Here is a 13224-nt window from a genome sequence, read left to right on the forward strand (position 1 = left end):
TGTGTGTGTTCCACTCACCCATTAAAGAAATGGAAAAGGAAAATAATTCCATTGTTGAAGTGCGTAACATCTTGCAGAGAGTCCACACAACACTTGAGGAACGGCGGAGAAACAACTTCATGTCCCTGAAAGTTAAGGGACTCCTGGCACAGAAGCGCACAGATGGGCATGGAAAAGAATGTGAGCAGTTCTATGCTGATGTGCAGGGTCTCTACAGTGCATGCCTGCAGTATCTCCAGAAGTGGATGACACCCATGGAAGAATTCACCCCATTCATGTGGATGGATCTGAGTCACACACCTAGTTGGAATGATGTGGAAGCCTGCATCAAGTACCTTGGAGAAAAGGGAGTGCCAATTGATGATGCCAAGTGTTTTGATCAGGTCACCAATCTCAAGAAATTCACTGAGAGTAGCAACAGTGATGGAGAGTTCAATGGCCTGCAAGTGCACCAGAAGTGGTGCAAATATTTTTGAGAAGGCCAAAAGCATTGCATGTTACTCAGAGCTGCTGAAGATTGCACAGTTTGTCTTTGCCCTTCCTTCTCACAATGCAAATGTTGAGAGGGTTTTCTCACTGATGCAGAGCCAGTGGACCAAGGAAAAGAGCAGGTTGTCTGTTGAGTCATTGAAAGGGCTTCTATTTGTACAATACAACTTCAAAGAAACATCCTGCTTTTCCATGCTTATTTGATGAGCAACCGGAAACTGCTGGGGAAAATAAGCTCTTCAGCTAAATATGCATGGGCAAACAAGGAAGGCCAGGGAGACGAGGATAAAGACCCGGGAGATGAGGAGGAAAACCAAGGAGATAAGGCCAAGACGACTAAATAAGAAGAAACGCAATACACTACTTCTCCTTTTTTTTGTTTTAAATGTTGACTCTGCATTATTTTTTTTATTATTTTTTACAGAAGCCTAAAATAATTGGCTCAGAAATGCTACCTCTGTTTTTGTTGTTTTAACTGATTTGTGAAATACTCTTCACCTATGGTGTATTCTCTGAAAACATCTGTTTTTGTTTCAAATGTTTTGAGGCATTATTTATATTTTTTACATTAGAATGGTCCACTAGACTGAGAAGAGACATTTTAAAGAATGGGCTGTTACCTGTTTTTTGTTTAAATATAATTAACCTGTTTTGAGGCATTATTTATGTTTATATTATATACAAGAGGTTATTTTGAATATTGCTACCTCTGTACTTTTTCTAAAACTGTGAATGTTACAGAATATAAGTGTGACTTATTTTGTTATATTGTCAACAGAGGAGAAAAAATGCTTTATTTAAATAAATATATTATTTATAAAGCAAGTTCAAGTATCATTGGCAAATTTTCACCTAGCCCCGGCCTTGGCGTGCTGTCCGCCTTGGCACGCATATATGTGTCCTCTTTTTGGGATTTCAGAATATGGTCAGCCTAGCTAACATCAACGTGCTAACTTTTTTTTGTGCTCATTTTAAACATTTTTGTCTAATTCTGCAGACTTACACCTTACAGTCATAAAACTTGGTATTTGTAACATGCTAACTGTATGCAAGTTTACATGAGTACAGTCCATCCATTCATCCATTTTCTACCGCTTATTCCCTTCGGGGTCGCGGGGGGCGCTGGAGCCTATCTCAGCTACATTCGGGCGGAAGGCAGGGTACACCCTGGACAAGTCGCCACCTCATCGCAGGGCCAACACAGATAGACAGACAACATTCACACTCACATTCACACACTAGGGCCAATTTAGTGTTGCCAATCAACCTATCCCCAGGTGCTTGTCTTTGGAGGTGGGAGGAAGCCGAAGTACCCGGAGGGAACCCACGCAGTCACGGGGAGAACATGCAAACTCCACACAGAAAGATCCCGAGGCCGGGATTGAACTCACGACTACTCAGGACCTTCTTATTGTGAGGCAGACGCACTAACCCCTCTTCCACCGTGCTGCCCCATGAGTACAGTTTAAAGCTTTAATGTTAGCTTTAAAGCTAACATTAAAGTGCTAGCTTTTTGCGCTCATTTTGCAACCGTTTACCGTAGAGCGGGGGTCAGCAACCCGCGGCTCTTGAGCGGCGCCCTGGTGGCTCCATGGAGCTTTTTCACAAAATGTATGGAAATGGAAAAAAATGGGGTGAAAGATATATTTTTTGTTGTAATATGGTTTCTGTAGGAGGACAAACACAGCACAAACCTTCCTAATAGTTAGAAAGCTAACTGTTTAATATGTTTGGGTTTATGCTTCACTAATGAGAGTATTTGGCGAGCGCTGTTTTGTCCTACTAATTTCAGCGATCCTTGAACTCACCGTTGTGTGGACTGTGACTCAACAGTTTATTTACATGTACAACTTTCTCCGACGCTGACACAGAAAGATGTGTTTTATGCCACTCCTTCTTTGTTTCATTTTGTCCACCAAACGTTTTATACTGTGCGTGAATGCACAAAGGTGAGCTTTGTTGTTAATGTTGACTTGTTATGGAGTGCTACACAGGCATATTTACATCATGTTAAAGTTAAAGTACTCATGATTGTCACAAACACACTAGGTGTGGCGAAATTATTCTCTGCATTTGACCCATCACCATTGATCACCTCCTGGTAGGTGAGGGGAGCAGTGAGCAGCAGCGGTGGCCGCGCCCGGGAATAATTTTTTGTGATTCAACCCCCATTTCCAACCCTAGATGCTGAGTGCCAAGCAGGGAGGTAATGGGTCCCAATTTTATAGTCTTTGGTATGACTCAGCCGGGGTTTGAACTCACGACCTACCGATCTCAGGGCGTGTTGCCATCATTATAACATTTATATAAGTCTTTAAAAATTTTTGCGGCTCCAGACAGATGACTTTTTTGTATTTTTGGTCCAATATGGCTCTTTCAACATTTTGGGTTGCCGACCCCTGCCCTAGAGTCATATAACTCCGTATGTGACACTTGTTAACCGCTAGCATGCTAATGTTAGCATGCTAGCATACTGTCTGGTGAAGTTAAATGGAAAATAACTTTAGTATAATCACTGGATACATATAACAATTTAATTATTATTTTTTTCTTTTTCTTTCCATGATGGCAGGTGAGGCCCCGCCTCCCCTGCCTCTAGTGACTGCACGCCACTGCTTGTTAGCATGCTAAAATTAGCATGCTAACATTTTGCGCTAGTTTTGCAACCCTTTACCCCAGAGTCATGTAACTTGGTACGTGACACTTGCAAACCTAAGCATGCTAACATTAAAGTGCTAACTTTCTTTGCTAAATTTTCAAATTTTTCCCTAATTCCCCAGCCATACACCTTAGAGTCATATAACCTGGTATGTGACACAAGCTAACGATTATCATGCTCACGTTAGCTTGCTAGCATGCTAACATAAGCATGCTACATTTTTAGCTAATTCTATGTTTTTTTTTCTCTAATTAGACCGCCATACACCTTACAGTCATATAACTTGGTATGTGACACATGCTAACTGATAGCATGCTAACGTTAGCTTGCTAGCATGCTAAAATTAGCATGCTAACATTTTGCGCTAGTTTTGCAACCGTTTACCCCAGAGTCATGTAACTTGGTACGTGACACTTGTAAACTGTTAGCATGCAAACCTAAGCATGCTAACATTAAAGTGCTAACTTTCTTTGCTAAATTGTCAAATTTTTCTCGAATTCCCCAGCCATACACCTTAGAGTAATATAACCTGGTATGTGACACAAGCTAACTATTATCACGCTCACGTTAGCTTGCTAGCATGCTAACATTAGCATGCAAAATTTTTTAGCTAGTTTTGCGACCGTTTCACCCACAGTCATAAAACTTGGTATGTGACACTTGTTACCTGTTAGCATGCAAACGATAGCATGCTGGCCAGCTAACTTAAGCATGTTAACTGTTTCTTCTAATTTTACTCTTTTCTTTCTATTTCCGCAGCCATATACCTTTGAGTCGTATAACTTGGTATATGAAACATGTTGACTGTTATCATGCTATTGTTAGCACACATGCTACATGTTATCATTTTTGTAGCTACGGTTTTAGGCTAGCTCTGTGGCTCTCTTATGTTACACCTAAAACTCACTCAGCACCATCTAATAAGTACGGCGGCTTACGGCGACCCCCGGCCAGAGGCCAGAAGTCACAGATAGCAGGCCCATCAACATTTCCGCAGGAATTTTCTAGTTTTGATTATTTTTCTATTAATTTAGGTGTGAAATTATGTGCTGATTGTCCAGGGTGTACCCTGCCTTCCGCCCGAGTGCAGCTGGGATAGGCTCCAGCACCCGCCGCGACTCTGAGAGGGACAAGCGATAAAAAATGGATGTTATTTACTAACCAAATTGTTGACCTACCGGTGTTCCCTCAGCAATTTTTTCAAGTAATTGTTCATACAGGTTCTTGCCTATGATTCTCATCAGAGCCACCGGCAGCCGATCCACAGATTGGACCGGTCCCTGCAGGGGATGAATAGAGAGGTGTGAGCTAAATGGTGAGTAAAAGTCCGTGCTCAGTAGCGGGACTCACCCCAGGTAGAAACAGGGTCTGTTGCTGCTCATCTACAACAGCCAAAAACTCCAAAACAGACCGTCCACTGTCTCGCACACTAGGGAAAGAAACCCATTAGACCATTACTAGATCCAGTAAGAGGATGTTTCGCTTTCTCTTGCTTGATTTTTAACCCACCGTGTAATCACAAGGTCTACATGCAGATTTGGACCCAAATTGTCAAGTGAACCTTGACCCCTGATGCCGGTCCTCCCTCCAGGGTTTCTAAATAGGAAATCAGACACTTCATGAGACTACATTACCAACAATAAAATAGACTATGAAGAACCATACCTGTAATTGCCCAAGATGGATTCTGATCTGTAAGGAAGACAACAGGAATAATGTATTTTAGGTCAATTTTGCTGGACATGCTCATTTAAACAATGGAACCTCTTAGGCAGTGATTTTCAAACGGTGAGCTCCATCTAGTGGTATGCCAAAAAAGTCTGTAAATATGCACTGTATTGGGAGTATCATTGTTAAAAAAGTAACAATGATTGTCACACACACACTCGGTGTGGCGAAATTATTCTCTGAATTTGACCCATCACCCTTGATCATCCCCTGGGAGGTGAGGGGAGCAGTGAGCAGCGGCGGCCAGTTGATGTTTGTGCATTGTGTGTACTGTTACAGTGGCCAAAATATTCAATATACTTGTTCAATGAAACTTTTGCATTATTTTTATGAATACTTAGGCCTAATATGCTACTGTATTTTACTATTGGTCATTATGGCGGTACTTGGAGGGCCAAGTGTTTTCTGAGGTGATATTTAGAGCATCCATCCATTTTCTACCACTTGTCCCTTTTGGGGTCGCGGGGGGTGCTGGAGCCTATCTCAGCTGCAATCGGGCGGAAGGCGGGCTACACCCCGGACAAGTCGCCACCTCATCGCAGGGCCAACACAGATAGACAGACAGAGGTTCTCAAACTTTTTTTCACTAAGGTCGACATTGCAAGATACTGTATTTTTCGGACTATAAGTCGCAGTTTTTTTCATAGTTTGGCCGGGGGTGCGACTTATACTCAGGAGCGACTTATGTGTGAAATTATTAACACATTACCGTAAAATATCAAATAATATTATTTAGCTCATTCACGTAAGAGACTAGACGTATAAGATTTCATGGGATTTAGCAAATAGGAGTGACAGATTGTTTGGTAAATGTAGAGCATGTTCTATATGTTATAGTTATTTGAATGACTCTTACCATAATATGTTACGTTAACATACCAGGCACGTTCTCAGTTGGTTATTTATGCGTCATAAAACGTACACTTATTCAGCCTGTTGTTAACTATTCTTTAATTATTTTAAATTGCCTTTCAAATGTCTATTCTTGGTGTTGGGTTTTATCAAATAAATTTCCCCCAAAAATGCGACTTATACTCCAGTGCGACTTATATATGTTTTTTTCTTTCTTTATTATGCATTTTCGGCCGGTGCGACGTATACTCCGGAGCGACTTATAGTCCAAAAAATGCGGTATTTCTTGATGTCCGATTTGTGTGTTTGGGTAGCAGATTTTAATAATTGGAAATAATAAAATTACAGACATCCCTTGTTTATCACTGTTAATTGGTTCCGGACATGACCGCAAGATATTAATTTCCGCAAAGTAGGAATTGTTAATAATACATCAAATATTTTCATAGCTACAGCATAAAAAAAACCTGTTTACGACATTCTAAATATGTTAACATTATGAGAGATTACTAGATATGAAAGTACACACTTAAGTCACTCGTATACTCTTTTAATACAACTTAGTAATGATGCTTAAGGCTGAGTCAATCAGTGGCCATGATACTAAACAGCATGCTCTGATTGGTTTGGTCTCCTCTAGTGGCCAATATTCCTATAGTATTGATATTTTTAGTTAATTAGGCCATTGTTATGCCTGAAAATGCTGAATTTAGGACCAACAAATTGTAGCATGTACAAGAAAAAATCAAGAAATATGCAAACAAAATTAGTGATGTGGTGAAGCCGCAAAATAGTGGTGCGGGATGACTGTAGACCAGTGATCCTCAACAGGCGGACCGCGGTCCATGTCCGGACCCAGCGACGTGTCCGTCCGGACCCAGCACGAATTATAGTAAAAAAAAAAAAAAAAAATTATTATTTTTTTATAATTATAATTATTATAAAAAAATATAATAATTGTATTTATCTTTGAGTCATCGCTAGCGCAAGTCAACGTTCTTTGTTGTTTTTAGTCAAATATCTCCACGTTTCGTTTACACTTCTCCGTGTCTCACTCACTCCGTCTCTCTCTCTCTCTCTCAGAGAGAGAAAGAGAGAGAGAGCGAGAGAGCGAGAGAACGCCACTCTGATTGGCTGCGGAATCAGCCAATCAGAGTATGGGTGTCATCTCTATTACAACGACGCGCTGATAGGCTGTTACCACCTGGGTCGTACAGCGCTCATGCCACATGCATGGAACCTTTCGCTGCAGGCATACAGTTGTCTAGTTATATTTGCACATGAATGAGATCTCTTGAGGTCATTTGTTTACCAGGGATAGGAGGGTTGTGTTCAAAAGTACTTATTTTTTGTTAAAACTGAAAGTTTTATTTAAGTTCTTATTTATTTTTGTTTCAAAGAAAATCTTTCATGTATTTTATTGGATATTTGTTTTATTTTTTGTTAATTTTAAGAAAATGTTAAACTACTACCTACCTCCTGCTACTATATAAGCTTGATCGATAATAAACGGACCCAGCCTGTTTCAAAATAACATTTGTGGACCTTCAAGATTTGTACTTGAGGACCCCTGCTGTAGACCGTTTGATCCCCCTTAACTTTGAGGAAGTAACAGTTAGCCTCTGTACCTCCAAATAATGTGTGACTTTATTTTGAGGCATATTTGTCATGTTATGTAAATGTATCTCAATTGCATGACTTTAGATATTCGAACATGACTATAACTTCCTTGATAAACAATAGGGAATCTCAATTCCTGGATTAATTGCGTTTTGTTAGTTAGGGTCATCCATCCATCCATCCATTTTCTACCGCTTGTCCCTTTTGGGGTTGAGGGGGTTGCTGCATCTCAGCTGCATCCGGACGGAAGGCGGGGTACACCCTGGACAAGTCGCCACCTCATTGCAGGGCCAACACAGATAGACAGACAACATTCACACTCACATTCACACACTAGGGCCAATTTTAGTGTTGTCAGTCAACCTATCCCAAGGTGCATGTTTTTGGAGGTGGGAGGAAGGTGCATTAAACATAGGAGCGTTGTTATGGTGTGTGTATAAGGTAAGACATTATCTGCTGTTTTGTTTCACAATATTATGCAAAAGCAACTTGTCTTACCTTCTAGTACCTGCTGATCTGTATTTGGGATCTGTATAAATCCTGAAAAATTGCACGTGTCCACCATTGTAGTCCGTACCAACGACGTAGTCTTTTTCTCTATCTTCTTGTTATGGCGACATTCATCCTTTGTGTTGCCATTTCTAATATAAAGTAGTGTAAAGTTCTTACTTATATCTGTCAGTAAACTCGCCATTAAAGCGCTAAAACATACCGGTGTAGTGAGTTTACATTATTCACCCAAGGAACTTTAGTTAGAGTTCCGGTCGGACGGTCTTTCACGGGACACATTTCCGGTGTCGTTGTTTCCGAATGAGGAGATGCTGCTTCATTATTGATTGAAGTAAAGTCTGAATGTCATTAAAACAGTTAGCTCCATCTTTTTACACTTCTTCCACTCCCGTCCTTGCACGCTACACCGCCACAACAAAGATGACGGGGAGAAGACGCTGTCGAAGGTGAGCCACGTAAATAAGACCGCCCACAAAACGGCGCTCCTGGAAGCGACTGTCAGAAAGCGGCTTGAAGATGATCTGTAAAACATAATCTATGCAACGTTTTGACCAAAGAACCACCATTACATATTATGTAGACCACAAGGAAGTGCTTTACATTTAGAAAAAATAAAAAATAATAGGACTCCTTTAATGCACCCTATAATGCGCCTTATAAATGAAAAAAGATCGAAAAAGGACCATTTATCGGCAATGCGCCTTGTAATCCGGTGCTCCCTATTGTCCGGAAAATACTGTATATACATAGATGGATAACGGAAAAGACCTGGAAATTGATTGACGAAAGGAAGATGGCAAAGATGGAAAGAGAACAGAAGAGGAGGCTCCGATGCTGGAGGGTGAAAGACGAGGAGTACAGACGCCTGGACCGGGAAGTAAAAAAGAGCTGCAGGAAAGACAAACGGAGGTGGCTGGAGGAGAAAGCAAAAGAAGCACAAGAGGCAGCAGAGAAAAACAACACTAAAACACTCTACAGGATTGTGCGGGAGCTAACCAGCTCCAGGAGCAGCTCCGGGGTGCCTATCAAGAGCAGGGATGGCAGGGCACTCTTAAGCGATGAGGAACAGGAGGCAAGGTGGGTGGAGCACTTCAAAGAGATTCTCAACCAGCCAACACCTCCCACTCTCTTTCTTTTTGATCGGGAAACACCAGCCCCAACTCTGACAGTCACCTCAGAAGAGATAACCGGGACCGAGGTTGCCCAAGCAATCAAGAGCCTCAAGAACAGCAAGGCACCAGGACTCGACGAGGTATCTGCTGAGTTGCTGAAGCACGGTCAAGAGGTGGTCGTGGAGAGCCTCATGCACCTGTTCAATTTGATCTGGCATGCCGAAGAGGTCCCTGCCGACTGGAGACGGGGGGTTATAGTGACGCTGCCAAAGAAGGGAAACCTCGCAGACTGCAACAACTGGCGGGGCATCACACTGCTGTCGATGCCAGGCAAGGTTTTCTGTAGTGTGCTGCTCCAACGCCTAAAAGACGAGGTAGATAACATCTTAAGGGAAGAGCAAGCCGGCTTCCGAAAGGGAAGGTCCTGCGCGGAACAGATTTTCACTCTTCGCAACATCATAGAACAGTGCCAAGAACTCCAGACACCCCTCATCATCAATTACATCGATTTCAAGAAAGCCTTCGACAGTATCCACCGGGAATCACTGTGGCAGATCCTCCAGCTATACGGTATACCATCAAAGTACGTCAACATCTTCAGAGCCCTGTACCATAACTCCACCTGTCGAGTGAAAACCACCAACAGGACAACCGACGACTTTGACATTGTGACCGGGGTAAGACAAGGTTGCATCTTGTCTCCCTTACTGTTCATCATTGTCATAGACTTTGTCATGAGGAAGTCTGTCGTCGGAGCAAACCTCGGCATTAAGTGGGGAGGGGGCAGACTGGCAGATCTGGACTTTGCGGACGACTTGGCTCTGCTTAGCCATTCCTACGCTGCACTCCAAAAATTGACTAACAATCTGCATGAGCAAGGGGAAAAAGTCGGCCTACGTATAAGCCAAGAGAAGACCAAGGCCATGACCGTTGCACAAGACCAAAACGTTCCACTGCTCACCGTAGGCGAACAAGGCATAGAGTACGTTGAGAACTTCGCGTATCTTGGAAGCAACATCTCAAACACTGGAGACGCAGAAAAGGATGTACAGACCAGAATCGGAAAAGCTGCAGGAGTCTTCCAACGCCTCCGGAATATCTGGTCATCAAAATCTATCAGTACGTCCGCCAAGCTGCGCCTCTATATGTCAGTGGTCATCCCTACAGTGACCTATGCCTGTGAGACATGGATGAAGACATCAACCATTACAAACAAGCTGGATGTCTTCCACCGACGGTGCCTCAGATACATCTTGAGGATCTCATGGAGAGACCACATCACCAATGAAGAGGTGATGAGAAGGGCAGGGGTAGCACCATTGTCTGATATAGTCTCTGATATGAGAAGGAGAATGGCTGGACACATACTCCGACTGCCAAAAGAGAGACCGGCAAGTGTGGCAATGGACTGGGTGCCAGAAGGGGGAAAGAGGAAGAGAGGACGGCCAAAGAAGACGTGGAGACAAACAGCCAAGGAAGACCTGAGAGAGATGGGAGTCAGCTGGTATGGAGCAAGAAGGGTCGCCAGTGACCGGAACAAATGGAGGGGACTCGTCGCCCAATGTTCCAACAGGAATGGGAGGAACTAAGTCTAAGTAAGACTGTATATAAAACGTTGGAGGGCTTTGAAGTCGTTTTAGAGGGCTTTGAAGACTACAACGGTGACTCCCATTAGATGCATTTTCCAAGTGTTTTTTATCACCTTATAAAATAATAATACGTTTTAAAAAAGACATGTGTTATTGTCTCTCATAATGATTGTGAACAATGGGCAAAATTCCAAAAAAAGTGCAGTTCCCCTTTAAGAAAATAGCAAAAAAGAGCAAAAAGAAAAAGTGCCCAATGTTAAAAATGTGATGCTTGTTGAACAAATCGATAAGCGAACATCTGGCATGACTTGTTCGAACTACATCTTTTGGAATGTGTTCGGGAAAAAAAAGCTAATCAAAGCAAAACAAAATGAATCCTCTGTTGTTGTTGCGCAATCCGCTGATACAGAGTGTGATGGCAGTCAACCAAACTATGACGTTTTTTCACGCTTCCATTCCAAACTGTACTGGAGGGTCCTTTCAACTTTGCAGATTCCACCGCACATGATAGGATTAAAAACTGAATAGGAAACAACAAAAGTCCTACCTATCCACACTGTCTCCTTTGTCCTCTGAGCAATAATAAGAAGGCATGTATGAGCTGAAGCTGACCTGAAACACAACAACAGTCACACAAAATATTTTTGTAAAATTCAGAGAACATTTTTTTTTACGGTGAGGAGCAGTGAGTGAAATATGATTGTTAAATACCTCCCACGGCACCTTCTCCTCAGGCACGGGGAAGCGAGTGACTTTGCTGCCGGGGTAATGGAACTGGCGGGCGTTGACGTGGTACCCATCTGCTTCGTTCACCGACATTTCGGACGAATCCTTCGCTGCTGTAAGTACGGCTGCAGCAAAGGGAACAGATATTTTCACAATAGAATTACAGTATATGATATGTGATGTAATGAAATAAGAAGAAACGCGTTAGCAGACCGATTGGTTGCTCTTCTTTCACAGCGAGACCCTTTGATTTGAGACTGTCCATAATCCACTGCAGGCTTTTGGCTGACTGGACGACCTGCAGATCCAATGCAATGAAAATCATGCGCTGCAGAGTGCCAGCTGTTTGTCATTGCGCAATATCTGATCACAACCTGCTCCTCCAGTCGGGCCATCCGTTTCATCAAGATAGCAGTGCTCATTTCCTCTTCCCGCTCCAGCCTATCAGTTATGGTGGCAATTCTGAGGGGAGAAAAACAACAGAGAATGTGAAAACATTACTCAGTTCTATTGATTTTCTTATGAATGTACAAAACCCAAAACCAGTGAAGTTGGCACGTTGTGTAATTCGTGAATAAAAACAGAATACAATGATTTGCAAATCCCTTTTCAACTTATATTCAATTGAATAGACGCAAAGACAAGATATTTAATGTTTGAACTGAGAAACTTTTTTTTTTTTTTGCAAATAATCATTAACCTAGAATTTAATGGCAGCAACACGTTGCAAAAAAGTTTGTTACATGGCCTTTCCTTTTAACAACACTCACTTTGGGAACTGAGGAGACCAATTTTTGAAGCTTTTCAGGTGGAATTATTTCCATTCTTGCTTGATGTACAGCTTAAGTTGTTCAACAGTCCGGGGGTCTCCGTTGTGGTATTTTAGGCTTCATAATGCGCCACACATTTTCAATGGGAGACAGGTCTGGACTACAGGCAGGCCTGTCTTGTACCCGCACTCTTTTACTATGAAGCCATGCTGTTGTAACACATGGCTTGGCATTGTCTTGCTGAAATAAGCAGGGGCGTCCATGATAACGTTACTTGGATGGCAACATATGTTGCTCCAAAACCTGTATGTACCTTTCAGCATTAATGGTGCCTTCACAGATGTGTAAGTTACCCATGCCTTGGGCACTAATACACCCCCATACCATCACAGATGATGGCTTTTGAACTTTGCGCCTAGAACAATCCGGAGGGTTATTTTCCTCTTTGGTCCGGAGAACACGACGTCCACAGTTTCCAAAAACAATTTCAAATGTGGACTCGTCAGACCACAGAACACTTTTCCACTTTGCATCAGTCCATCTTAGATGAGTGTTGTGCTGGGTGTTGTTGATAAATGGCTTTCGCTTTGCACAGTAGAGTTTTAACTTGCACTTACAGATGTAGCGACAAACTGTAGTTACTGACAGTGGTTTTCTGAAGTGTTCCTGAGCCCATGTGGTGATATGCTTTACACACTGATGTTGCTTTTTGATGCAGTACCGCCTGAGGGATCGAAGGTCCGTAATATCATCGCTTACGTGCAGTGATTTCTCCAGATTCTCTGAACCTTTTCATGATATTACGGACCGTAGATGGTGAAATCCCTAAATTCCTTGCAATAGCTGGTTGAGAAATGTTCTTATTAAACTGTTGGACAATTTGCTCACGCATTTGTTGACAAAGTGGTGACCCTCGCCCCATCCTTGTTTGTGAATGACTGAGCATTTCACGGAAGCTGCTTTTATACCCAATCATGGCACCCACCTGTTCCCAATTAGCCTGTTCACCTGTGTGATGTTCCAAATAAGTGTTTGATGAGAATTCCTCAACTTTTTCAGTCTTTTTTGCCACTTGTGCCAGCTTTTTTGGAACATGTTGCAGGCATCAAATTTCAAATGAGCTAATATTTGCAAAAAAACCCAACCAGGTCGAACATTAAATATCTTGT

General features: G+C 42.3%; 1 protein-coding gene across 1 annotated transcript in view; it reads right to left on the reverse strand.

Moving 5' to 3' along the window:
- Positions 1-13224, reverse strand: part of trpm2 (transient receptor potential cation channel, subfamily M, member 2) — an 89320-nt gene that overhangs the window by 4404 nt on the left and 71692 nt on the right. Inside the window, exons 23-30 of the mRNA XM_062070028.1 lie at positions 11660-11747; positions 11499-11583; positions 11271-11410; positions 11107-11171; positions 4814-4840; positions 4658-4744; positions 4499-4577; positions 4327-4428 (exon numbers count right to left, since the gene is read on the reverse strand). Of these exons, the coding sequence (XP_061926012.1) occupies positions 4327-4428; positions 4499-4577; positions 4658-4744; positions 4814-4840; positions 11107-11171; positions 11271-11410; positions 11499-11583; positions 11660-11747 (673 nt within the window). The remainder of the gene's footprint in view (positions 1-4326; positions 4429-4498; positions 4578-4657; positions 4745-4813; positions 4841-11106; positions 11172-11270; positions 11411-11498; positions 11584-11659; positions 11748-13224) is intronic.

This window comes from Entelurus aequoreus, linkage group LG14 (genome assembly GCF_033978785.1).
Source record: "Entelurus aequoreus isolate RoL-2023_Sb linkage group LG14, RoL_Eaeq_v1.1, whole genome shotgun sequence".
Lineage (NCBI taxonomy): Eukaryota > Metazoa > Chordata > Actinopteri > Syngnathiformes > Syngnathidae > Entelurus > Entelurus aequoreus.